Here is a 26,628-nt window from a genome sequence, read left to right on the forward strand (position 1 = left end):
GAAACAGAAAAATGAAATATAATGTAGTTATGAAATGCCTCAAAGATGAGGTTTATCCTGTGTTTAATTCAAAAGAAGAAGGGAAAGCAAGAACAAGGAGACATTTTTAAACAAGTCTACTGTACATTTGATGATCTTGGCAAGAGAATTTTGAATGGGTCTATAGTTGGTCTGTGGCTTGGTATGATAAAGAAGACAAGTTGCAGCAATCAACTTGTGGGGTTGTGAAGGTCTACATGCAACCTTCAGTGGTGTGGATTAAAAATATGGAGGTGTTTTTTCAAATGTTCTGTGGACTAAAAAGAGACCTTATTTGAATTCAGTTGAAATGTGTTGACCTGTACAGAGAGGGCAGTGAGAGCAGTAAAAGATAGTATTTCTATTGTAGGAGAATAGCCAAAAGAAAGGCTAATTTGAAAACTAAACCATGCGTGCTATATAAAGAATTTTAGAGGCAGTAAATTCTCTGCTGCAGATTGAATTTTTAGGTAGACAGCAACCTAACGTGCATTTTAAAGTGAAGTGATTATTTAGAGAGATTGCTTCAAGTGATTTGGTTTTAGTGTCTTCCATAGATTTATTTTAACAAATTCTACACGCACTCAACTTTATTGGGCCAGGAAGGTAATATTTCATTACTTTTTTGTGTCAAAAGTATTGTACTTACAAGATTTAAAGACTGCATTGATCCTTTGCTATCAATTTAGAGTTAACATAGTTTGTAACTGAAACTGTGCTCAGAAGTCAAATGTCTAATCATCAGAACATAACAATTAAATGCAGTGCTCTACCTGCATTTCTTATTTTTATACAAGCTAAATTTAAGAGATATAAATCATTTTTTTCYAAAGTAGTAGAAAAATGCTCTATGTCTTTAATCCATGTTAAGGGTATTTATGYGCTGCAAAAAGCTGCCCTGAATTAATACTCAACTCTCTTAGCTCTTTTTTGTCCCATCTTTATAACCCTTTTCGGGGACAGGAGACTTTGTTTGTGGGGTTAGGTTTATCTCCAGAAGAAATTGCARCTGACAGAGCAATCTGTTACATGTGACCAGCTCTGTCAAGACCCTGTCTGCAGGGGCTARCACTTACCACCATCTAATAAATCTCTGGGCTGTGTGATGTGTTACTGATCGTTTTGTGCACTATCAAAACTCTCCCGAATTCCCCCATTCCTCTTCCAGATAACACTTGCAGGGGTGGATGAGGCAGAAATGAGTGGCTTTGAATAGAGGCAGAAGCTAAGTCTTTGTTTAAGAAGGAATCACTGGTAAATAGTTTGCTCTACCATTTTCCATGCTATAGCCAGCTAATCAAAGACTGTTCTTTAGCGAGCTTGTCTTACTGGCCCTACTTAACTGCAACCACRGAATGGGACAAACAACAGAAGCAGTAAAATTTTACTTGCTGTCAAGAGAATTTAGTACTGAGGACCTGGTAGACTTGTCTTCCTTTTTACTGTATATCTGATGTTCTGTGTTCTCCAGTTCACAGCTGCTTCATACCAGCGGTATAAAGCAGCTGTTTTGCCACGGTAGCTGGCAGTGGGCTGTAGAGCCAGCTTTAACTATAGATTTAAGTGAGGTGAAAGAAGTGACCGCTGCTTTGTATTTTACTTGCATACTTTGCCTATCCATAGCACGTTTGAGAAAACACCTTCATGTTTTTAATGAACACCACTGAAAGTTGCATGTAGGCCCTGCAGCTGTGACCGTGGGGAGAGCAAGGAATGGAGAACATGTTGGCAATAGGGAGTGACAACCCTTTCCCTCATCTGGGCTGCTAATTTGGGGGCACTGGTTTATACATTGCTGACTGAGCTTGAAAAAGTCAAGGATGATAGGGTGGCAGTCCTGTCTAGTTGAATGCCTGGAGACTCCTGACTAAACTCTATCTTGACCCTTAAAACAGATTTTACTGCTGCACATTTTGTTGACAAGCCTTGAACTAGATACTTGAGCGAAAAAGAAGGCAGTTCAGCACTACTACTATTTTTTTGCAAAACATGTACACTGGATGCTTGAGGCTTCTTTGTATCTCAGCAGTCCTCAAGTGTCATGACAGCCTTTAGGTAGTTGCTCTACCTACCTAAAAATTAGGTCGGTTGATCTAATATATTCCTAACTCTGGAATTCAGGAACTCTGCTCTGTCTTACAGGCTACTTCTGTAAAACTGCACATCACTGATCTTTCCTACATTGGGCAGAGGTATTGGCCTGCTGTAGATACTGAACATACATAGAGAATTTATATACAGATACATGTTAGGAAGAACTGTGAAATTATTAGCTCTTGTGAAGTAAACCAGTCCATTAGTTTGAAAATTGAGTGTTTCCCATTTTAGGCTATGTTGAACAGTCCTGAGTCATAGTTGCAATAACAAGCTTTCATTATTTCCCCTTCTGAAATTGGTAGGAGTGCTTGCCAATTTGTTGAATAAAGAGCATTCCAGTTTTCTGTGGGAATACTGGCTCTCATAGTTTTGCAATCTCCTAGTCTTAAAATTTCATGAAAGCATTTATTAAATATACAGCTATTATAAGCTGAACAAATGATAAGATTCTATTTCAAGAATAACAGTTGATGGAATATCATGTAGGCTAAAAAGTAATGCTCAAGCAGGGAACTCTTGACTGGCAGTGCAGTTGAATTTGCTGGGTTAGAATCTGATACCAGGACAGAGATTCTCTGAACAGCCTGAAAATTTTCTTTTTGTCTTGTTTTCTGCCTCTGAATTCGTGGTTCTTTATAAAATTAAGCTTTCTGCACCTTCCATTCCTTCTTAATCATATATTTTTCCTCGTCTAATAAATGTGCRTATTATTAGGATTGTTTTTATTCACATTGCTCCCAAGAGCTTGTGATTTAAATGTAGGCTATTGGGCTGAAATTAAGGAAGTATGTGATTATTCTTTCTTCTGCTTTCATTATTTACTACTTAGACTTTCACACCTTATTGTTARATGGAGTCACAAATTGAGATCAATTTTAAGGGAGCTGATGAAAAAATCCAGGCTTTATTAAAAATGAATGTACATTAAAAACTGGTTAAAAATACGTATGCACAGAATTTAAGATCTTAATTTGCAATTTCTAAACTTTTAGCTGTAAGACAATTATAATCTACTGTTCATTATTAATTAATTACAGCAAATTTGAGTCAATTGGAAAAGACTATTCTTTCATGGGCAAATTGCCTGTATGAATATCCTACTAGAGRCTAGCACAGAAAGCTTACAGGTGTGAAGGCTGTATTTAGGGAACTGCATAATGAGGCCTAATATCCTCAGCTGAGCCGAAGGGACTTRTGTTACAATTTTGTTAGCAGTTAGAGCCACTTCTGTATCTTGCAAAAGTATCAACTTATAAAAATACAATCCTGATTGTGGAAATCATTGTACCTGTCCAGCTGTCAGTCAGTGTCTTAAAAATGAAAAAAAATTTATAGATTCTCAAATTTCACAGTGAMTAGTTTCGTGTGGTATCTCATGAAACATGGGACATTTAAAACTTTTTTTTTGAGAGAGAGAAATTGCTGCTTATGCACTTATTTAAACAACTGGTTCAACATTTTTATTTTCAATGTTACTTTCAGAAATACTTTATGGAAATGAAATACCTTATTGCACTTCTCTATATCTTAGGTTTGACTCGGATACGACAGAGCTCCATAGCTGGATGACCCGCTCAGAAGCTGTACTTCAGAGTCCTGAGTTTGCAATATATCGAAAAGAAGGAAATCTCTCAGATCTCAAAGAAAGAGTCAATGTAGGAAAAAGTATTCATATATATGTTTGTCAGTTTGTATTAGCTTGTCAAAGTGCTTTCAAAGTCCAAGTTTAAAAGGGTTCAAATGTAGACTGACAAGCATTGATTGACTGTATACAAGAGAAATTTAGAAATGTTTACTATTTTTGTAAATTACAGATTTTAACACCACAATTGCTTCACACTGTGTCTGAATATAGAGATCATATTTATTCATACGTACATTTAATTAAGATATTCTAGATTCATGAAAATCTTTGGTAAAGCTGAATCAAATTCTATAAATTCCTTCTCATATATGCACCACAATTCTATCCTAATAATACCTTAATTTGACATTATATTTGCATGAATTGAAACATATGAAAAGTGTCATGCTTTAGCATTAAAGAAAATCTGTGTAAATTCTTTTTACAGTGCTGTAAAACATATCTGAAAATCATCAGTCTACACATCRTATTTTTTAAAACCTCCTGTTTTACAATGCCAAAAATGATTCTTTCTATGTTTTGCAAAATGAGTGATTCTGCACTGTATAAGAAGTAGCTCAGTGTTTGTATATATGTTTCATRGACTCTCAATTTAGACTTTAAAACTAGACTGTTACAAATTTTATTCTACATTTAGTTTTTGTAAATAGTTGCAAAATACTTGCCTTTTCTGTATAAGAGAAGAGGGAGTTCTTTATATAGTTCACTATTATAGTATAATATAGTATATATACATATAGTACGTCATGGGACTTGAGGATGTTTCATTAAAAAATAAGGTGTAATTTATTCCTAGAATACAAACGGATGAAACAAAATTTCTGTAGTGAAGTTAGTTTTGCTGCTGTTTCTTCACACTGTCTCCTTGTCCACCACAATCGGCTCTAATAAGGCTGAGGAACACTGAGTTTCATTACTGTAAATATATRTTTTAAAATTTCTTGTTAAATCATAGTTTTCTTGCAATAATTTTAACTTAATTGTTAATGTTGTCATAACATTACTGCCAGTATCTATCTATTAGAGTGTAATATACTGAATTTAGCTCATGGCGTTTCATGTTCTGTGAAAAATATATATGTGTGTGTGTGTGTGTGTGTGTGTAACAAGACTGATCAAAGGATTCAGGAGCCATAGTTCACTGCCCTCCTCCTTTCCTTTCTTTGCTCCCAAGTAGGTGGTGATCTGTGTCCTGCAAGTGAGGGATGGAAGTAGATGAACTACAGAGCTCTTCTGGTCCCAGTTTTCTTGGATAACAGTTGCTTCCATATGATGTAATGGAATTTTRTCTGTTACATGATGGGAGGAATGAGATTTCAGAAAGAACAGCCACAAGGAAAGCTCTTTTGCCATCACTGATGATTCAAAAGTTCAAAAGCTTGCTCCCATCCCAGCTCAGAGGAGGCCTGGGGGAGACAGAGCCAAGAGCAGGCTGTATGAAATGCACTGACTGTGTTTGCTAAACCAGCTGCTCTTCACATATTGGCAGAAAATTAGCTTTTGGCAGATGCACTGTACAGATTGAATATACTAGATATGCACAGAAAATCTGTTCCTATGTCTGAGGAGAGGCAACAATATTTATAGCCCTCCCCAGCCACAAGAGGAAGACCTTGCCTGGCCAGAGGGGCTGGACACCATAGGTATAGAAGTTACATTGTAGGAGAACCATATTACTCCTAAATAATGAAGGCATYTAAACAATAGTGCCATAAATATCTTAACACTTCATCACACTGTTAACATTTTTCACTTAGTACRCATTTTTTACTTAAAACAGGCCCACCAATGACTTGGGCTTTTTTTGTTTCCTTTAAGCCGTAATGTCAGGGGCCTTCATTATTGCATGTCCAAATATATGAGGGCTYAGGTGGAGAAAATTAAAACTTACTAGGCAGAAAACCCTGTTTAATAGGAAGTCAGACTTGAGACTGCACATCAGTTAGCTCAAAAACATCTTAAAAGGAGTTATGGGTAGCCAAGCATCTGGAAATTCAAAATCAAGGGGAAACATGTATGAACCTGATGTAAGGAAAAATGTTAAATATCCTAGACATTTAAATGTGCTGTCTTGGCATTCTCAAATGCCCAATTCTCATTTTCTTTTAGTGACCTTTTCCGGACATGTTTTGTTGGGCCAGGRTATTTGAAAGCTAAATCACTGTTAGAGCCAGTCATAATAATGTTGCCATCTCCTGCCCACAAGGGTAATTGATCAGACTTGCAGRAGGTTAGGGATTACTCCTACTCTACATCCTTCCACAGAGCTCACAGAAAAGGATTTTGGTTTAGTATGAATAGCATCCGAATGCCTTGGAACATCAGTGTATCTAGGTTATTAAGTCATTTAATGCCAAATAAAATCTTAGGGTCGTATAAAACTCTCAGAATGTTATGAAATTAGCCCATTATCGTCCCACTGGCATTTAGCAAAAGAAGAATTTTTAGTATCATTGAATCAAATACAATAATGTACAGTTAAAACTAGGTCGTTACATATTTTTATTGCCAGTTACARAATAGTCCTGAAAGAGAATTAATCCCCAATTGAAAGAAACTCTGTAAATGTAACCTTTTTCTCATTTTGCTGTATTTTTTCTTTAAAAATTTTTTACAAAAGAAAGCATAAAAAAAGGAAAATTAGGGTTTTGGAAATATTTTTAAGTTTTGTAATTTCAACAACTTTTTCATCATAGAAAATAGTTGCGTTTGCAGAGTACACCATCTTAAAGTTTCCAGATGTCACAGACCCTCAGAGACCCTCTTCAAACTTGTCCCAGCCTGCCTATATCATGGATGAACCTGAATCTAGAGTGTTGTCCCAGTAAAGGAAGTGAAGAGGAGATTAAGTGAGAGGTGTTTACAGAACTCCTACTCCATTAATTTTTAGGTACTTWACATTTGCTTATGGAAGTCCTTGCTCTGAGGAGCTTAGCAATTTAAGACAAAATTTGTGGGTTCAGCAAACCATTGTAGTTTGAAATCACAGTGAAACAGTGGAAGTAAGTGCAATGATTTTCCTCCCTTTTCCCCAAATCAGGCTATTTGTCCCCAAATTTCTGTTTTTATGAGGACCAAGAGGACAGTCTTTTCTCCTTCGTCTAGTAGTATGTTATGCATGTGTAATCAAAAATTAATTGAGGAAAATAATGGACAAAGGTCAGTATATTTACTAAATATGCCTTTTTTGTGTATTTTTTAATATAATTTAATATAATTGCTCTTACTTCTATCAGGACTTGGAAACATTAATCTTTCTCTGGAGGTACAGAAATTTCTCCACATTTTTGTGGACACATGGTATATTACTGGACACTGAAGAGTTCAGTGCCACAGGCTTCAATGTCATATCATTTTTATTTTTCAAAAAGTTATTTTTGTGTATTTCATGTTTTTTATGGTTCCTTTGAGTTCACTACTGTCACACTCATGATAATTACACATCTGGTGTTACAGACGGAGTAGGATTATTTTCAGTGTCTTTTAATGTTTATATGCTTCCTTTGAGTTTTCTAGAGTTAGACTCAGGCTAATTACACCTGGCATTATAGACAGAGAAGGATTAATTAAGATTCCATAACTAATTTTGAAACTCTGCAGAGAATTAACAGAAGAGATCTTTTTGAAATTTGGAAAAATCCTAAACTTGTGCAGTAGAGTGTTAGAAGATTTTTGACCTACAAATGAATGATACAGTCATTATTCTTTAAAACATTTGGATTAAACTTTGCAAGATTTCCATGAAAATTTAGGAATATGATAAATAGTATGCTCATGAAATGCAAAGTATTCCCATCCTTAATTCTTCTCTATATATCCTTTATTTATTTGTTTTATTTATATGAGTTTATATCATCAAGTGTTGGAGGGAAGCTTTGACTTATTGTTAGCAAGACTGGCATTTAACCTTTTCTGTATGCAAGAATAGATGGCAGTTATGAGTAGCCGGTGGACATGTGCAAAGTTGACTGGAAATGCCTCTTCGAATTTCCAAGCATCTCCTTGCTGCCCATGAAAACCAGGGGCATTGTTCATTTCTTTATACATGTGCCTTTTGTACAAATATATTCCTCCTTCCCCAGTTTTATTCTATGGATGTTTCAAAATTTTCATTCTTAGGCAAAATAAGGAAAGTCCTCCCTTTTTTCCCGCCATTAAAACACTGGAATTATTTTCATTGGAAATTATTGTAATTTTACATGTTAAGTGTATAGAAGTGAGTCCCATTTTGAATAAGTAAAGGTTCGTAATTTCAAACCTTTTGGCATTACTGATATTTCATAAGCTCTTTTATTGTATGAACAATATGTCATTCTAACTGCAAAGTACAGAAATTTATGAAACTGCAGACATTTTACTTTAAAAAGTAATTTTAAGTGAAAAATTTTAAAGATACTTATAGTTTCTTCCTTCCGAGTATACCGATCAATTTAAAAAGTAGCATTTCAAATTTAAGTGTATAAGGTTGTTCTACTAAATGTATTCTTAGACACCTACCTGAGTGAGCTTATCCATTTGGCTTCTTTTCCAGCTGAAAGGAACCTTTTCACCTTAAGACTCAAATCATACAGAGTACACCTTTGCTGTGGAAGTACCGACGGTGATCATCAAGTATAGGGTGGTCAGCCAGACTCAGAAACCCTAGCCAGGATAGGTGTTATCCTCCCAAACACATCACGCAGGATTTGTGGTGGCATATCTTTTTGTATGTGTGTATGTGCTGCAATAAGCTGAGGTACTCTTTAGTTGTGGGAGTACACGCTGGGCAAGATTTCTAGGAGTTTATATTGTCTATTTTATTTTTAGTATCAAACTGAGGATGGCTGTATGCTGCTTCTCCTGAACTAAACAAGGAATTTTGGGCTATGAATGCAGAGCTTCTAAATTACGCTTGAATTAAACAACTAAATTAGGCTAAAATCACTGGTGTGACTTGGAAGTGTGAACTACAAGACAACATAGAAGGGCTGTCAGTTCTAAAATGATTTTACTTTCCATCTATATTGTTACTAAACCAAGTGAAATTAGAAACTTAGATTCCTACTACCTCCTGTAGCTTTACCAGCTAGTTGACAGCATGCCTGAACAGGGGCAGGAGATTATTCAGTACGGAGAGGTGACTGAGAGCGTTAGGGACAATACATAACTGGAAGCCTTGGTTAATTCTGGAGCTATCATCAGTCTTATTAGGTGCCTTATATATGGATGTCTACCTTACATATTAATACATACGTTAGATATTTTACACTTTAATATACATTTTATTTTCTTTCCAATAAAAGAGTCCAGTGATATATGGGCTCAATACTGCAGTGTGCCGTGAAACCGTGTGATTTGCTTAGCATGCTCAGTTCCTACGTGCAATAGGAATAGAGGGTGTGTTGCATAACAAATGAGCAAATCTATTTCTCCGCACTGAATTTCTAATGAACATGTATTTTTGTTTTGAAATATTGGGCTTTGAATAGCTCTTAATTTCCATGTTTTATTTGTCTGTAAAATACCGACATGTTTCATTTGTCAAATCTACTGTGTTCTTATTCTCGCTTTATGTATTTGACTTTTATGGCTGACTTTTTTCCTAATGTTGTGTTCAGTGTTGTGTGCTACTTGGTGCTTTGATTGTCAAATYGGGAGGCTAGCAGGGCAATGTGACAGGTCAAATGATCTCAAGAAATCAGAAGACATCCCTGAGATTAATTAATTTCTTCTTCAAAATCTCTCTATTGAAATACTCACCTTTCCTATCATGCTGCAGGCCATCCAGCGAGAAAAGCCTGAGAAGTACAGAAAACTGCAAGATGCCAGCAGATCAGCTGAGGCCCTGGTGGAACAGATGGTGAATGGTAATTACATGGGAGTTGATTTAGATAATCTTCTTAGGGATTTGATAAACACACAAGTTCATATTTATCACAAGAATTATATTAGCAAATACTGTCTAAATGGAACGGCATAGTAACATTGCCTTATATTTCTTTATTATTTCTGCATGTTAAAGCTGTTAATTAAAAAAGAGAAAAAAACTTACAACTTTAGTACCATGAAAAGAAATGTGTGTAAAACGTGCTCACAGTAATGAATGTATATTAGCAATCTGTTCGGCACAGAGACTTAAGTTGTAATCTTRTTTTCTGACAATGCTAAGCTTTTGAAGGTACATTAGCTTTTCTGAGTTATTTCAGAGAATGCTTTGAAGGTAGTACTCCGAACAGTTTTTAAAAAGTGCTTTCTAACCTTTATTATAATATACAATGTATATTTTGTAATATACATATTGCTGTAATACTTTGTATTATAGAAAAATATAAAATTTTACTGAGTTTTGGAAGAGATTTTTAGAATTTGGCTTTTCAAATATAATAAATGACAAATCTCATACAAACTTCGAAAAAGAAAATTAGTTGTAAGTTTCCATTTTTATCATTGATTTTTCCAAAAATTTAGTATTTTATCATGTCAATTTTTTGAACTTCTGGATACTTTTAAAGAAAAAAAAACTCAAAAGATAGATGGAAGTAAAATTGTGTGTTGTGTCATTGTTCTTTCTATTCAAGAATGTCTAGCTTTGCAATAAAATATTAAACATAGGCCCACATCTGTCATACTGAGACGCATACCAAAAAATGTGGTTGTTGAATGCACTTCAGAGTATATATTTTTAAGTTGTTATAATAAAGAACCAAGAATTTAAGTGCTAAGAATGAAATGCTTAGGCTTTCAGATACTAGCTAACCAAGCTAAACACAGTTGATGGAATCTGTAGAGTATCTTGCTTTTATATAAAGGTGTAACCTTTTGAATGTGGCCACCCCTGCATTCAGTGGATATTTAGGTACTGTAACATTCCTTTAATAACTGCTGCCAGGGTTCTCTTACCGGACTCAGTGAATAGTCTGAAAGGAGCTTGGTAAAATTTGCACTTTCTTTGAAACCATTTAGGCAGCACTTTCCATGACTGATCATGCACAAAATATCTGTAACTTTTTTGACATGCCCTCTGCCTGGGAGAATTGGTTGTGCAGGAGTATTTAAGGCCTTATTTCACAGCTGCGTGCTGACACATCAAGGCTGCTATTTGGGGCCAGACCTGTGTAGGACACATTTAACAGTGCCAGATGCAGACCTGCGTCTTAAGAGTTCTAGCTTCAGTTTCATTAGTTTTAATTAATACTTTCAAATGACCAATTTCTGTTTTAATTGCAGAACACACTAGCACAATATATTACTTTTTCAGTACCTCACTACCTGCCATGTCCAGTATCACGCAGATTAACATTTCCATCTTAAATATTCTTATGTGCTTTTAACTCAGGCTTCTCTTTTTATTTTCCTTTAGTCCAAGGATCCATGCTTACATATGTTGTGATCTTGATTGTGGATAGAAGATGTGTGTCTAAATTTTTTTGGTATTTCCCAAATTTTGCCTTTTTTTTAGGAAGCACATGTCTTCCAACTGGAATACGGGCACAGGGTAGGCTAGCTAAATCAGCATAACTACATCTGTTTTCTGTGAACTGCTGTAAACTCTAGATACCAGGCAATGTGTCATGGCAACATTGGTTGCAAGAATATTCTAGCAGRAATGACAGATTAGGGACAGCTTCTCTAGCCTTTAAGCCTAAAATGTTTATGGGGCTTTCGGGTCCTCCACAGCTGCAAAAGCCATTTCAAGAATAGTGTATTAAATGGTTAAAGGATGCAATAATCACCACGAGGCAAAAGTGGTAGCAAGTGGAATTAAAAAATTACCATTAGTTGAGGAGAACTGTAAGATGATTTTAACAAAAATATTGCCAATGCAGTATCTTTCTAGGTGTTTATCCAATTACACTTTGAAGATAGAAGAGGACTGCAGTGTTCAGCCTTTGAACTTTTAAGTTCAAGGAATATTCTGTTTATCTTTTCTTCTGGTTTGTTATGATCTTACGCCATTGCAAACAATGAAATTTTGTCTAAATTGTCATTGAAATAAAAAAATGTAAAAAAGTAGCTCAACATTAATCCTACATCTCAAACTATAATGAACTTTATATCTTCCACAGTAATTCAGATGAGTTTCTTTAGACTCCATATGGCTGTTGAAATTTGTTCGGGACATACAGTTTTAGTCTCTTTGTTATTTTTTGTTGATCTCTGTTGACTTTCTGATCTCACTAAGAATGAAAGGAAAGAGCACAGCACAGGAAAGTTTGCTTATTGAATCTCTAAAATAAAGTTCAACAGAGCAGACTGACTATACCTGCATACTTTCCTCTTCTAATGCTGGAACTCTTTCATAGAGCCAGGAGGAACAGGAATTAAAGTACATTTTTCTATCTGGGGGAGATACGCAGTTTAAAATGTAGTGAAGCGAAGATGTATTATAAAGTTATCTTGAACAAAAAGCCTTTTTAACCTTTTGCAATCAGAATTTACAAATGACAAATGATGTGCTCCCATCATTATTCTGTGTGGTATCTGCTTTAGGGAAACCATTCAGTGAAATAATTGATGAGTGTTGTGCACGTACAGTGTAAGCTGTAGTTAAAAGACTGCAGTGAGTAAACAGACTTAAGGTGTAGATCAGTTGTGACATCCAAGGTCAAGTGATAACAATTTTAACTGCATTATCATTCATTCTTTTTTACAGCGATTAGATCTGAACTGGTAATGATAAGACTCTTAAGATTTCAATTATGCTACCAATAAATCCTTGGCTTTACCTATAGGGTGTGCTTCCTCTGCCCACAGACAAGATTTTGAGTGTAAAAAATGAAAAGTACAAAAGGTGAAGAGATCTGGTGTGTTATCAGAGAGATGTTCAGAGTGATGCTGAATTTCATTGTTAGACCATTTGTATTTACTTGCTTTCATTTTTGCTGTGATGGGATCAAATTTTGGAGRAAAAAAGGCAATTTATATAGGGTCTCTTTTTTTGTTTATTGGCACAGAGGAAAATATTCTGCAGAAGTGTATTTGTATAGGACAGTATTCTTGTCTTACATAAATACTTCCAGCTATAGTCAGCAAACGGATTCTACTCTAGAAAGAGCTGTGATCTTAGACACTATTGCTATTCGTATGTTCATAAGTATGTGCCTGTTGGGATAGCACAGTAGGAAAAGCATTTCCCATCACAGCGGAAGTCACCGTTTCGTTTGGTGGAAGACTCTTTAGTCAAACAGTCATCTCCAGCATCGGCCCTGCTCTGCCTCTCCTTGCTCATGCTTTTAAAGAGGCACACAAAGTCTGATTATCACAATGAATGAAAGCTTACAGCTCCTCTTTTCCATTGTTTTTAACTAAAATAGAATAACAAATCTGCTTATGAAGCAGTGAAGCAGTTTGAGGGGGGWTGAGTGGACATTTGACTATTATAGTAGTTAGAATAAAATAGATAGGGCATCAAAATGGCTACTCAGAGACTTTGGATAGGCAGCATTAAAGTGAATACAGACAAATTTATGATAAAACACTTCATAATAAGTGCCGTTGTTCTAAGGAGGAAATTTATTATCTTATTTCATTGTGAGTTACCATTTCACGTACGATTATGAGCCAAAAGCTGTAAAAACACAGATAATATTACTTTATTCTATCATAGATCCATAGCAAATTATAAATGCACTTAATAAGGTATCCTTCATGTTAAGTGGCAATTCCAATGTACTTGCAAGTAAGGTGCTGCACAATTAAAAATACTCAAACAATTTGTTATGTGCAGTACACAAGGTAATAAAATTAATGGATGCACTTCAGATAATGATCTGTTTCCTCTGGGTACAATGTATTTATTCGCTGATTATAACAGGAGCTTTAAGAATATTAAACACGAAAAGATTGTGAGCCATTATTCCTAATATAATAATATTTTACTAGAAAATAGGTTTTAGTGTTCCTTCACCTGATTGTCAACTTTTGATGTTTCTTGCTGCCATGAGCAAAAGAGAGTAAGAGGACTGGTGTTAATGTCATGAATGAAAAATATTGGTTGATAAAGCTGCTAAGGATAATAAAGGAATCAATACTTGCTGTGAAAGTAAGTTTCAAATTCTTGATTTTCACCAATTTAATTATACCCTCATTGCATCAACTATCCAAATAGCAATTAATTTGTCATTTTAAATAAGAGAGGGGAGTAACTCATCAAAATAGGCCAAATGTGAAGATCTGGACAAGTTCCAGTTCTGGATTAGAATTTGAATCAATTGATATACCAGTTTAAATGGTATTGTGTACAAACATTATTTAAATGAAAGCCAGAGAAAAAAAAATAGTTAGTGTATATGGCTATATATCTATATGAGCAAGAAATGTCTTTTTGTTACCTCTCTGATTGTTTGGCTTAGACTTTTATAGAAAAATTTATAAAATGCAGGTAATCCATTATATTGCATTATTCTGAAAATGACATACAAACATTATATAGACAAATTTAGAGCTGTCTGTGAATTAAGACAGGTTTAAAGGTACATCCCATGGAGATTTTCAGATGAGCCTTCATTTTGCAAGGGTATTGTGTTGCCTAGTGGCAACAACTAGACACAGCTCTGCACCATTCCAGTCTTGTGTGTCCCACTTCTGTTAACGTGAGCAGCAAAAAGCATTTCTTTGTTGGTCTCTGCACTTCTGGAATCACATTTAGACTCAAAGTTTGGATATGAATTAAAGATATTTTCATATATTTAAATGTTACATTAAGATGAAAAGAGGAAGAGAAGGAAGAAAAGAGAACCAGAAGATTCTGAAACATAGTTCTCTCTGAATCCTTGAAAAGAAATATTAGAAGGAAACATATTACTATGTAAGGAGAATCCATGATTGCATCCTTCCCTTGGTAATCATAATCTTGTCTAAGGGTAGTTGGAGACTATGACAGCTGAAAAAGGAGGAAGGGAGGAGTAAATAAAATGGTCTTTTAACCTCTTCGCTACCAAACACGTAGGTAATATCTTCAAAAGTTCAAAGGTAATCATGAACTCAGCATCAATGATGTGTGCTTTCTGCTATGAATATACAGCTTTTTTATAGCCAGAATCTCAACTGGAAAAAAGCAATTAGTGAAATATAGCATAATTAAAAGCTTGTTGTCTACACATGCATTTATTCTTGCTGTTGGTGATATTCAGTATCTCTGTGGGTGGTCACCTTTGATGGTTTTTATTCAGACATGCTATGCCATTCAGCTTTATGATGCCTCTTTACATATTGCTATATTTTAAATAAACATTAAGCATTAAGAAAATGCAAATTTTATGCATTCCACATTTGCTGATTAAAAAAAAAAAAAAAAAGTAAGAAAAAAGACCAGACTACTGATGGATTTTACTGTTCAAGATGTGCCAAAACGTCCTTATGCTTTCTAAGCTTCATTTTATACCCTTGCTCAGCCATTAAACTGTGCCATCCAGTTTACGGAGTATAGTGTGTATATGTAGCTTCTGCAACCATAGCAATTGCCATTATATCTCAGTCGTGCTGGGCCTCCTATCTTTCTACATTTTTTGCTTGTACTTTGTGAAATCATGTACAATTTGCTTGGCTACGGTAATATCCGAGAAGCAGAACATATCTGGAGAACTGCTATCAGGTATTATGCAGTCTGCTTCCAAGTGAGCTGTTTCCAAGTGACACTGAATGAAGCAGCCCTGAGCTGAATCCACAATAGTATTTGCCAGAGAACTGTGGAGCTCCACAGTAGACGGTATGATCCCAGCCTATCCTTTAATATGATTTACCATATACTGTGCATTAGAGTCATTCTGTGGAAGTTTTAGTATAATTTCAGATCACTTTAATATTTTAAGGCATTTAGCTGTAGCTAGGAGACTATTTTCCAAGTTCTACTCTCAACATTTGCAGATGAACTTTCCTATTTTGTATGCCTGATAAAGAAATTTTGCAGCAGATTGAGAATACAGGATGCAAGCGTAATATAAACCATATCACAGGCATGCCAAAAATCATATAGAGAGGACTGAAGTCCTTTGTTTTATTTGCATCTAAACTTGGTTTTAAGAAACACCAAAAAAAAAAAACCCTGAATTTGATTATTTTGATAAGAACATAGCTTTTGTTTTACTAGTTAACTAGTACGTGAATCAGTGATGACGTTATTAAAAATGTGCTTAAACATACAGTAGTACTCACTTGATTGAGAAAATATTAATTTGGAAATCAGTATCAATCCTATTACTATACATATCATTACAAATCATGCCAGTAAAAAGATGTTAGGGTTTACATTTAAACTTTCCCCGAAAAATAAATTAGATGCTTATGTTAATATTATTTTGAACTTGACCTGAGTGCCAAATTTCTGAGAAATTATAACTGATGTTATTGTAAACTCTCTTAGTTTATCCTTGGTATGTATTGCCTGCCTCTCTTCACCCAGTATATAGAGCTCTTTTGCCTCTAATTAATTCTAGGTAACCTTCTTGTCTGTAATAACCAAGGTCACTTTTTCTTTATGAACCTTAATTTAATAATGAACAATAAATGGAAACAGGCAATCTATGTCAGACAAACCAGCCCCTGGCTGAAAATAGCCAAATTGTCACACAGTTTCTTAACTCCCAGGCTTGGCTGAATGTAAGGAGTGGAGGCTCAGGCACTCTCAGGCAGGGGACTGGCCTAGGAAAATCTGATCTGAGCAGTATGGTCATACTTCAGTGCCTATGATTATTTTCTAAAATAGCATTTAACTCTAAAGTTAAGAGTTGAATTATCAAAAACACCAAAATAACTGAGGAATGTAGTTCCCATTAATTTGAAATTAGTCTTTTTTATCTAGATCATTTGGACACTTAAAACCTCAACACTCCTTAGCATTAAAACCTAGCCGTAATCCAAACCGCGTTCAATGTCTAACTGTCAAGCATTTTCTTATTTTTACAGCAGTTTTAATTATATATTATATCTTAATTTTCTGCTTTATTGCCATTCTGTTACCTTAATGCACTTTATAATTCATTCCTATTCCAAAAAATGTTCCGTAACAGCAACTTAAAATACTCTTAAAATGTTGTCTCAACTAATACGAAACGTCTGTACGTTCAGGGCTGTTATTTGATGATAAATCATTATCTGAATTTATGAGCTCTCAGATACAGAAACTGAATTGTGAAATTATTTTCTTTTTCTTTGCCACTTAGTTACCTGAAAGAGTCAAACTTCTCTTCTCTTCTTTTAGAGGGCCTTAATGCTGACAATATCAGACAAGCCTCAGAGCAGCTCAAGAGTCGCTGGATTGAGTTCTGTCAGTTGCTGAGTGAAAGGCTGGCGTGGCTGGAGCACCAAAATAACATCATTGACTTCTACTCCCAGCTGCGGCAACTGGAGCAGACCGCAGTTACTGCAGAAAGCTGGCTGAAAGCACAACCCACACCAGCAACAGATCCTGCTGCAGTAAAAACACAATTGGAAAAGTGCAAGGTTAGAGATTTTGTTTAAGCTTTTTGTTACATTGTGCTTCATATGTGTCTCAACAGTTGGCTCCATCATGGCATACACTATTTCAATATAAAAGTGGAAGCTGACTTCTTATCTTGCTAAGATAAGTATTGACAATACATATTCCAGAAGCAAAACAATGGTCAAAGTAAAGAGGCAAGAGAACACTGTATGTGGATATTTAAAACTCAGCCCCAAATATTTAGTCACTTCAAGATATTTAGATGCCTAACGGTAGGGAATTGAGGACCTAAACAATTATTTTCTCCTGCAGGGCTATATTTCTTTGGTTCTTCCTTAGGTAACTCCTGCTTATCACCTCTATTGTAATGATCCAGACCTGAAAATTGTYTTTACAGTCAAGTCAAAAATCCTGCCATGTAGACCACTTTACATGTTACATATTTTGCGTTTAAAGGGTGGATTTTGTAGTCAAATGGAGGAATATTCTCCTATCATCATATGACAAAATCACAACAGTTGTACGAAACCAGTCGTATTGATTCACTCATTCTCCCTAAAAGYTTTCAGCTGTGTGCTGCACAACTGTAGAAGTTTGCTTGTCTTCCTTACCGTAGACAGCTCTGTGGAAATTGTGTCATGACAGTCACTCTTTCCCTTGTATCTTCCTTTTGAACTAACACATGCAGACTTTGAAGGGAGCATAAATACAATACTAGTTTTAAAAATCTGCTCAACCTCTGAGGAGGGGCATGTGAGATCATGTATGCATACACCTGCCTACAAGCTAATATTACTTGACAGCAATCTGATCTGAAATTTGGGATGTAATAATGAACTATAAACTGAATGACATACCTATAGAAGTTTGACTTCATGAAATCTCTAGTTCCCAAAGCTCTGAAACTGAAAAYAATGTTTGAACCTCAAATTTAGATTTACTCATGCTATTATTTCTGTTTTTATGAATTTCCAACATGGCTTCATTCCTGCAGGAATTCTCCATTTTCTTGTAGAAAGTTTCTGTTAGAGTCACTCTGCTACAAACTCTGCATTTGGCTTACCCAATGACAATATCTTTCCTCATTTCTTTTTACTTAGTAGTTGCAAGTGTGTCAGTGAATACAGGGTGTCCAGAAGGGATAATAGCACAACCTCAGTATGCAATGTATTTCTGTGAGACTACAGAAAATCAGTGTGCATCTCCACTTCTTTTCCACTTCATGCCGTTAWCCTGTATTTTATGTAGCAGAGATGGGTCTAGGATTATGGGAAATGTGGAGTTTTTGATCTTCCCAGCTCCACATGGATGGAAGGCTCCTCAGGCATGGAATTTGAATATACAATCTATCCTACTTTCTTTGAGCATTRCAATACTAAAATGATAATGCATACAAAAGTTACTTTAAAAACGTAAGAGCATCAGTAAAATGATTGAGAAATATGAGAAATACTGATTTGTGAGAAAAGATTAAAAATGCTGGTGGGATTTGCTTTTAGTTTTACTACTGTAGTCGCAAGAAAAACAACTCTGATGTRCATTGAAACACTAGTGATTTCATGGCAAAAAGTTCATGTGTAGGATGGCTTTATCTTGACTTTTTTCACTTGAACATGCAGGATGAAATCATCCGCTTATCAACCCTTCAGCCTCAAATTGAACGACTAAAGGCTCAAAGTCAGGCACTGAAAGAAAGAGAACAAGGGCCAATGTTTCTGGATGCTGACCTTGCTGCTTTTATCAACCATTTCAAACAAATACTAGCTGACATGCAAGCCAGAGAAAAGCAGCTACAAACCAGTAAGTGTTCATGGAAGAAGTCAATTTACCTGACTAACATGCGAAGAATAGATGTGTATGTTTTTCTTTCCTACTTTTGTGTTTAGTTTTATCATAGACAAATAGTACAACTTTGATGGGGTTTTTTGCAACTGAATTAGTCTTTCAGAAATTATCAGTATATCATTTATAATATATTAAATAATAGGGAAAAAAGGAAGATAAATTATTCAGAAGCAAAAGTTACAATCAGTATAGTCCTAGCATCAGGTCTTCCCTTGATAGGATATATATGTGGCCAAATTTAAAGATATCTCTTGGAAACGCAACGCAGTCGTTGTGGATTATAAGACAGAGCTGTCTCTACCTCTGTCATCAGAGAAGAGAGGAAGAGTTTAATTGCAGCAATGAAACTGCTGTAGACTTGTGTAGAACTGGAACTGAACTTCATGAAGCCTGTTAAAAATAGTGGTTACTTACTTYAGGCTGTCTAGTTTTTCATTATATGCTGAGCTGTTCCTTTGTTTCATGGATTTTATGACTGCTAGTTATAACATTATTTATTGTATTTGTGATAAAATGCATTTTTCAAAAGGGTGAAAATGCTATACCAAAAYTGAAAGTTGACTTTATTTCTGATTAAGATACCATATATCTTCAATCATGCTAGTGACTATTGTATACTTTATGTATTTAATTATGAAATTAAAAATAAAGTCACATAAAAACATAAATTAAAACTTTCTCCACAGTGAAGAAATTATTTTTCCCTTTAAACGAGTGGWATCTGTAAATGACTATACAGTTTTGAAATTGGACATAGTTCTAGCTCCTTCTAGTGGATCTTTATAGGATTCTTACAAAATTATTTCCTGGAGAGGTTTGAAATGATTCCATTTTAAATCTTTTTTTTTTTCATCTATGCTGTATTTTTATTGTGCTGCTGTAGTTATTTTACACATATACCCGCACACAAGCTGAACTGTAGACAATGAGTAAAAAGGAGGGAAAAGTTTATTCGTCACTCTAAAATTAGGCTAGACAACAGATAACATTTAAAAATTAATGCCCTCTTATTTGATCTGYTGAAATCATTTACCATTCTGCCAACAGGAAAATACTGTAAATTCTAGCTTCTTAATGTTTTCTCCTACATCTGATTTTGTAGAAGTACTTTTTCTGCTTCACTTAATTCTCCTACAGCAAAACCTTGTGAACTAAACTGTTGGCTAGTCCTGTAAGAGAGGTAGTGTTCATTGCCTGGATTGTAACTTCACAAACCAGAGGCTTTGGCTGAAGAGTTCCTGGCCGCTGCTGCTCATTCCCACTTCTGTGCTGCAATATGCACCCCCAGGCTGCTGTCCAGCCACATCAGTAGGTGTCTTGAGGAGGCAGCATTGGACAGGTGGGGCTGAATGTCCTAAATGCCTGGAGAAGAGAAGGCAGTATTTTGTGTAGCCTCCGCACCATTTCACTGTAGTCGCTCTTAGTTCATTTTACATGCTCTGAAAACCAAGGCTGGTCAGTTGATCTTATTTTATGCTGCTGCTTTGCATCTCAAGGAGCTTAGCTCAAGTGGTTCAGCTGGCAAGAGGAGATTGTTTTATTCCATACAGCACACACCTGTAGTGATATTTTATGTGAGCATATTATGTCAATTACATTGTATTTGTCTTCAGAATGTTACACGTAGTTTTATCGAGAGTGCTCATTTCCTGTTATAACTCTGCTATACGTAGGCACAGTTGTGCTTAGGATACTGCGTTAGGTATCATCCTCCCTCAGGAAGGCTTCGAGAATCAAGAAATGTAAAAGTAAAAGCTGAAGCTCAAAAAAATCAGCTACATTTGAATTTCTTGTACTGACTTCAGTGACTGTGTTTCTTCTGTTTAAACTAGACAGAAAAAAAGGCCATACCCCATGTCTTTATTCTAGCCTTAGTTTAACAGAAACTCCTGGTGTTCTACATTTTAGAGATTTCCATCTCTTTTGCATAATTTCTTTGCAATTAATTTTTTCTTTTCCATATAGAGGAGAATTTTTTAAAAGATTGAATCGTGTTTTGTAGATTAGTTGTAGTATTTGTTCCTTTCCTCTTCTCTATGCTGTATATCCTAAATGTGCTAGTGAGATTTTTGAGTCATCATACTTATTTTTTTTTATGTTCCATTGTTTCAGTATCTTTTTTTTTAGTGGATAAGTTTATTTAGACATATTGTTTTAGTTTGTCTCAGAGGGATTTTTTTTCTCCCCAAATAATTTTCCTCTAATCCTAGGAGATTGCCCTCCTCATATTTTTGTTGATTTTTTTTTTTTAGGTTCATGAGTGCTTAGTAGCTTTTTTATTCTGTCCAGTAGATTTCTTAATAAAATATTGGAGGTGAATTCAGGTTTTCTCAAATGTTTTTCCCAATCATTTGATTAGCATTTTGTGTTATGAAAACTTCAAAATCTGTTGTGTTTGGATTTTTCACTGTTTTGCAGTGTTGTTTGTGAAAGAAATACATATAAAATATGAGGAAATAGGAACCCATTTTCTGACTTCATAGAGTGTCAGTGTGTGCACAGCTAACTGATGCTTTTGAAGATGATGTAGTTGTCACTCCAGCTCCCTAACACACTTAGAGTCATTTCTTGACTACTGGGACATAGAAAAAAAATAGAGGTCAGACAGCGCTTCAAAATATTTAGTAGTATACACAAGGGAGCAAGGGAGCGTAAGGGGCAATCATGGGAATAATTTGAATATGAATAATGTGGTTTCCCAAGGTGCTGCAATTGCCTTGGTGAAGAATGAGAGGTTGAACTTTATATCTAATRGTCTTGAAAGGAACTGCTGCTGTGTCAGAGAGGTTGCTCGGGGGCAGTCTGCTGAGCCTCCCATTCCCTCTTCCCTCTCGTCAGAGGGAGAGCTGAGAGCGTCAGGTAGGTTCAGTCCTGGTGCAGACCGTGTCCCAGGAAGCTGCCGATTCAGTCCAAGATGTGTCCTGCTCTGGGGCTGCGCCGAGCTCTACAAAGGCGTTTCTGCTGTTCGGGCTGGCCGCAGTGAACTGTTATCCAGCTGTAGTCTTGAGTGTGAAGCCTTCATGTCTTCTCAGTTTGACAAGACTGTTCTCAAGAGGGCTTCTCGGGGCAGGGAGATCATTAGCTCTTTAGAAAATAGCTGAAAAAAGTACAAACTAGCTTTTGTGGCAGGCAAAATTAAGAATACAGAGTGGAAGTGGCAAAGGTCAAGTCATATTTATAGATATTTTTCTCTGCTTAATGAATTCAGTAGACATGCTYTGTGCTTTCCTTTCAAATTTGGATTCTACATTGGCAGGATCAGTAATTCCCAAAGGAGAAGTTGGTATTGTTATTATTAATAATGAACCATTAATCTGCATTCAAATGATGTTTCTCCTATTTATTTCAAGAATGGACTGTACAAGGTTTTTGTCTTCTATGTCATGTGAAGATTATTTAGACTTTTTTGTGTACCCAGCCCATCTTTATTGCTATTTTGCAGGTCACCACTTTCCTCCCTAGTCAGCTAATACAGTGTCTTAAACAAGGCTGCTTTCCATAGAGTTCACACCACTCAGTCTTGGAGTAACTTTATAACAAACCACAGCAACCATAATAGTTTGATGACCATTTGGAGTTTTAGATTATAATTTTTCTTAATCTTTGTTTAAAGTTTGAACTGCTAACTTATTKTGATGCTCTAAGTGTCTTAGAGATGAGATATAAATGACAGTGAAATTTTTGTGGTATGTGCATCAATTTTATTCTGATCGTTGTGTAGTTGAGAAAGAAAAAATTAAAGCATGTGCATTGTAATTGTCATAACTGCAAATTATTCTTAAGACCTTAGCAGAGCTGAACTATGGTTTAATAATAATAACAATAATTTCTGTTTTGTTCTGAGGGATAAGTTTGGTTGCTTAGATTTCTTTTAATCTGCCTTTCAAGATGATATCTGAGCTACACATGAGAAAATTGTATTTTAGTAAGTAATATACAAATAATTTCATTTTTCTATTGCATATATTTCATCAGGTAATCGTTTTCCTTAAAAAAAAAAAACTGTGAAATTAACCTGTATTAGATARCATACCCTGCTCTGTAGGTCACTTACCCTTCCTCCTCCATGACATGTTTGTAAGTGTGAAAATTAAAATCACCTACAAAATTTTGCATCTTAAGAGAAATATGTATTGTTACATTGCATCTTGTGAACTGGAGAAGACTTTTCTTTACAATTTCTTTTAAGAGGTGAATGAATGAGAATTAAAGTTGTTAAAGCACTTGCAGAACATCATTGATAATGTATCATGTAAGACTCTTAAAAGTTTCCACTTTGGTAGTTTATGGTGAAAAAGAAGGGAATCACAGCTTTTGTGAAGCCATCAATATAGGAAAACAGCAAAAGTGCCTCCCAAGTGCTGGACTTTGATGAATAGCTTTAAAGATATGTATTACAAAACAAGTGAAATCAAAAGTTTTAGGGAAAACTACACATAGTTTTAAACAGTTACAGCTGCTATTGAAGATATTTTTACTGGAAATATATGTGCAATTCAATCTAGATCATTCCTTTCAGAGAATGACTCTGCTGAAATGATTCCGTAGATTATATTTATTGCCTTTCTTCTCATTTCACAATGACCTGATGAATAGTGGGATTTGTCCTGGCTGTAGGAGATGCACATGGCAGACTATCCACTGTGATTTGATAGTTGTTGAGATAATTATATTCTCATCTCATTCCTGGTTTGGAAAAGAATTTTAACTGGGAAGTCTGATGACAAAAAGGGAAGCTAGGCAGAAGAATGAAGAAAYATATTCTGCTTATAGGCAGAACTAGTCTCAAATGTTTAAATATTTCAGTTTACTAAAACCAAGTAATAACCAAATAATTATCTGCACACATGATTTCCAAATCTAAATGGTCTCTGTCTTAAATAAATAAGCCACTGTAAATATGTTTGCCTGCAGCTTCCAAGGGTTTTGTTTGTCCCACTAGAATGCTTTCCCTAAGAGTGGAATAGAATTGAACTTTATTCTGATATTTCACATTAACGTATTTGTTTTTTTTTCCCTCAGTGATACTTTGTCATGAGCACAGTGGCACTCTAGCTTGGGCTGTGGACATGCTGTAGCTCTCTATCAATTCAGTTCCTCATATAATATAGCAGGATCCATATAATACACTCTACTTCTCATGTCAACTTCYATCCAGAAACATCAGTATCATCTGCCAATGCTTGTAAAAATAAGCATGGCTGTATGTGTTTGTATGTTATGAGCATGGGGATTTTAGAGGTTCRTATTGGCTACAGAGAGATCCTAAACGTGTTAATTTTTAGCCAGCTAAACTTACTTAACTAAGCTTAACTAAGATGAATCCCACTGTAAAAGTTTGAATGACTTCTAGTCGTTGGTATCATGAGTTGCAAAAATAATACAGGCACTTCTCAAATTTCATCCAAAAATATGTTCATGGTTGTGAATGAAAAAGCTGATATATTGTCTATCATAAAAAAAAWATCTAGCTCAGAAAAAGGCATTGAGAACTAGTATTTCGTTACTAGTAATCTGGAAAAATGAAGTGGAAAAGTTATCGTTTCACTGAATTTAAAATTGCTTTGGGAATGAAATACTTAATAATCAAATTGGAAAGCCACAAACTAATTTAAATTAATATCTCTGATCCCACTTCAATCCTTATTTAGTCTTGTGAGCAGTAGAGAACATATTAGTTAAAAACAGAGAAAATGCTCGTTACGTTTCTTTTTGTTCTTAAATTATTATTACTGGCAAACTATGGGCGTAAGAGTTTTAGGCAGTTTTGTGGAGCTTACTGTTAACAGCGAATCCCGTGCGTTTTTTATCTGTTTTGAGATACTCTTCAGTATTACTGAGAATATCTGTTCTTTTATACAGCTGCTTGAAGTTGTACACTAGTCCTAAGATTTATTATTCATTTAAAAGAAAATTATTACTTATAAAAATCAAAGGTTACATCAGAATACTGCACTCCATTTCATATTTTTTAAATAAAATCAGATTAAGAACGGTATACTCCTTTATCATATTTAAGCTGTTAAAAATAATATCTCCATTCATTTGGGGTGATATGTTTAAATGCATGTTTTATTCTAATGGTGGAATTGTTTGGATTAAATGAGTTACAGACAATAYGAATGTAGCTAAGAAAATAACAAAATTTTAAGTGCTATTTTGATAGACTTGCTGATAAGAATGATGATGAGATGAAAATGCCTGTATTCTGTGTTTCCAATAATTTATCTTATTATTGCTTTCTGGGTGAAGAATATATATCACAAGGGAAGAAATTCTTGTTCTTCATGGTAGCAAATSCTGTCTCTTGTAACTCCTCAGAGCTCTGTCATCGGTTAGGTTAAYCAGATATTGAAAGGGAGAAAGTCCACCTTAGACTGTGCATGTTCCACAGGAGAGAATTTAAATRGATCCGAATTTTAGTATGTTGGTCCTGCAGAAAATACAGCTTTTTCAAGTACCATTCAGTTGTGCAACTAAAAAAAATAAGTTAAAATTGGAAGTACATTCTACCAAGCACTGCTTTATGAATATGTAAGCAAGCTAGCGCTTAAATATTTTGCTAACTGTGTTTTATAAAACTGCTTTTTGGACATCATTTGGATATCATTTTTTTCAATGCAGTTTTTCTGAAACATCAGAGACTTATATGGGAGACACAGATAGGTGTTACATATTTTTTGAGTTTTTACATTTCCTTATTGTGTTGGGAAATGTTTCATTTCCAACTAGCTGTTATTTGTCTTTATGTTTGTCAGTGACTAGAGAGGAAACGATTGTTGAGGGCAGAGGGAGCAACTCTGCTAATGAGTTGCTCATGTCAGCACCAGATGTTGTCTATTTAAAGCAGCTGTAATGTTGGTCTAATGAGCACAGTTCAATAAAATTCAGCTTTAATGTAGAAGAGAGATCCATCTTCTAAGCTTTTAACAGATGTCCTAAACAGAACATTTTACTTGAACAGAAACATTAAACACACAAACATGGGCCATAAAAGGGAATGCTGTTTCCTACTGCAGTTTTGAAATWGGATTTTAAGTTAAATGCAATGGTTTGTCTGTTGATTGTCTTGACCATAGAAGTTGTAATGTCATCTTGGGTCTAGAGAGCAAAATGATGCACAACCATAAAATGACAGAAATATCACAAATGTTTTGAAAGTTTTCTACTTCTATATTTCTTTGAAAAATCTGGAAATGACATACTGTACCTGTTGCAATCTGTTGCAAAATAGCTATTGACTTCAGTAACTCTAGGTCTTTTATCAAAAGTCTTCCAATATTATTGACAGCAAAACAAATAATGAGGTGAAAAAGGATTTAATTTCTTTCCCTTTTTTTCCCATTGAATGTAGTTTTTGACAGTTTGCCTCCTGCACACTATAAAGAGACAATGAATACTATAGTTTTGTGGATTCAGCAGTCAGAAACTAAGCTCTCCATACCTCAGGTTACCGTCACTGAATACGAAATCATGGAGCAGAGACTCGGGGAGCTCAAGGTGAGTGTTCAGACTCTGTGAAAGAAAATCCCAAATAAAGTGTATTGAGGAATAGCACCCTGGCTGGTCTAAGTCATGAGTCTATTGAAGCCTATGGATCTTGGATACTTTAGCCAAGGGCTTC

The 26,628-nt window shown here is 35.2% G+C and overlaps 1 protein-coding gene across 9 annotated transcripts in view; it reads left to right on the forward strand.

Annotated features, from left to right (window-relative positions):
* DMD (dystrophin) overlaps positions 1-26,628 on the forward strand; it is a 1,137,868-nt gene that overhangs the window by 351,960 nt on the left and 759,280 nt on the right. For all 9 annotated transcript variants that reach the window (XM_085319436.1, XM_085319439.1, XM_085319437.1 and 6 more), the window contains 5 exons: positions 3,647-3,770; positions 9,519-9,606; positions 16,938-17,179; positions 18,779-18,959; positions 26,359-26,504. In XM_085319436.1, the coding sequence (XP_085175562.1) occupies positions 3,647-3,770; positions 9,519-9,606; positions 16,938-17,179; positions 18,779-18,959; positions 26,359-26,504 (781 nt within the window). The remainder of the gene's footprint in view (positions 1-3,646; positions 3,771-9,518; positions 9,607-16,937; positions 17,180-18,778; positions 18,960-26,358; positions 26,505-26,628) is intronic.

The sequence above is a fragment of the Rhea americana genome, unplaced genomic scaffold (assembly GCF_003343005.1).
Source record: "Rhea americana isolate MKP2758 unplaced genomic scaffold, rheAme1 scaffold_59, whole genome shotgun sequence".
Lineage (NCBI taxonomy): Eukaryota > Metazoa > Chordata > Aves > Rheiformes > Rheidae > Rhea > Rhea americana.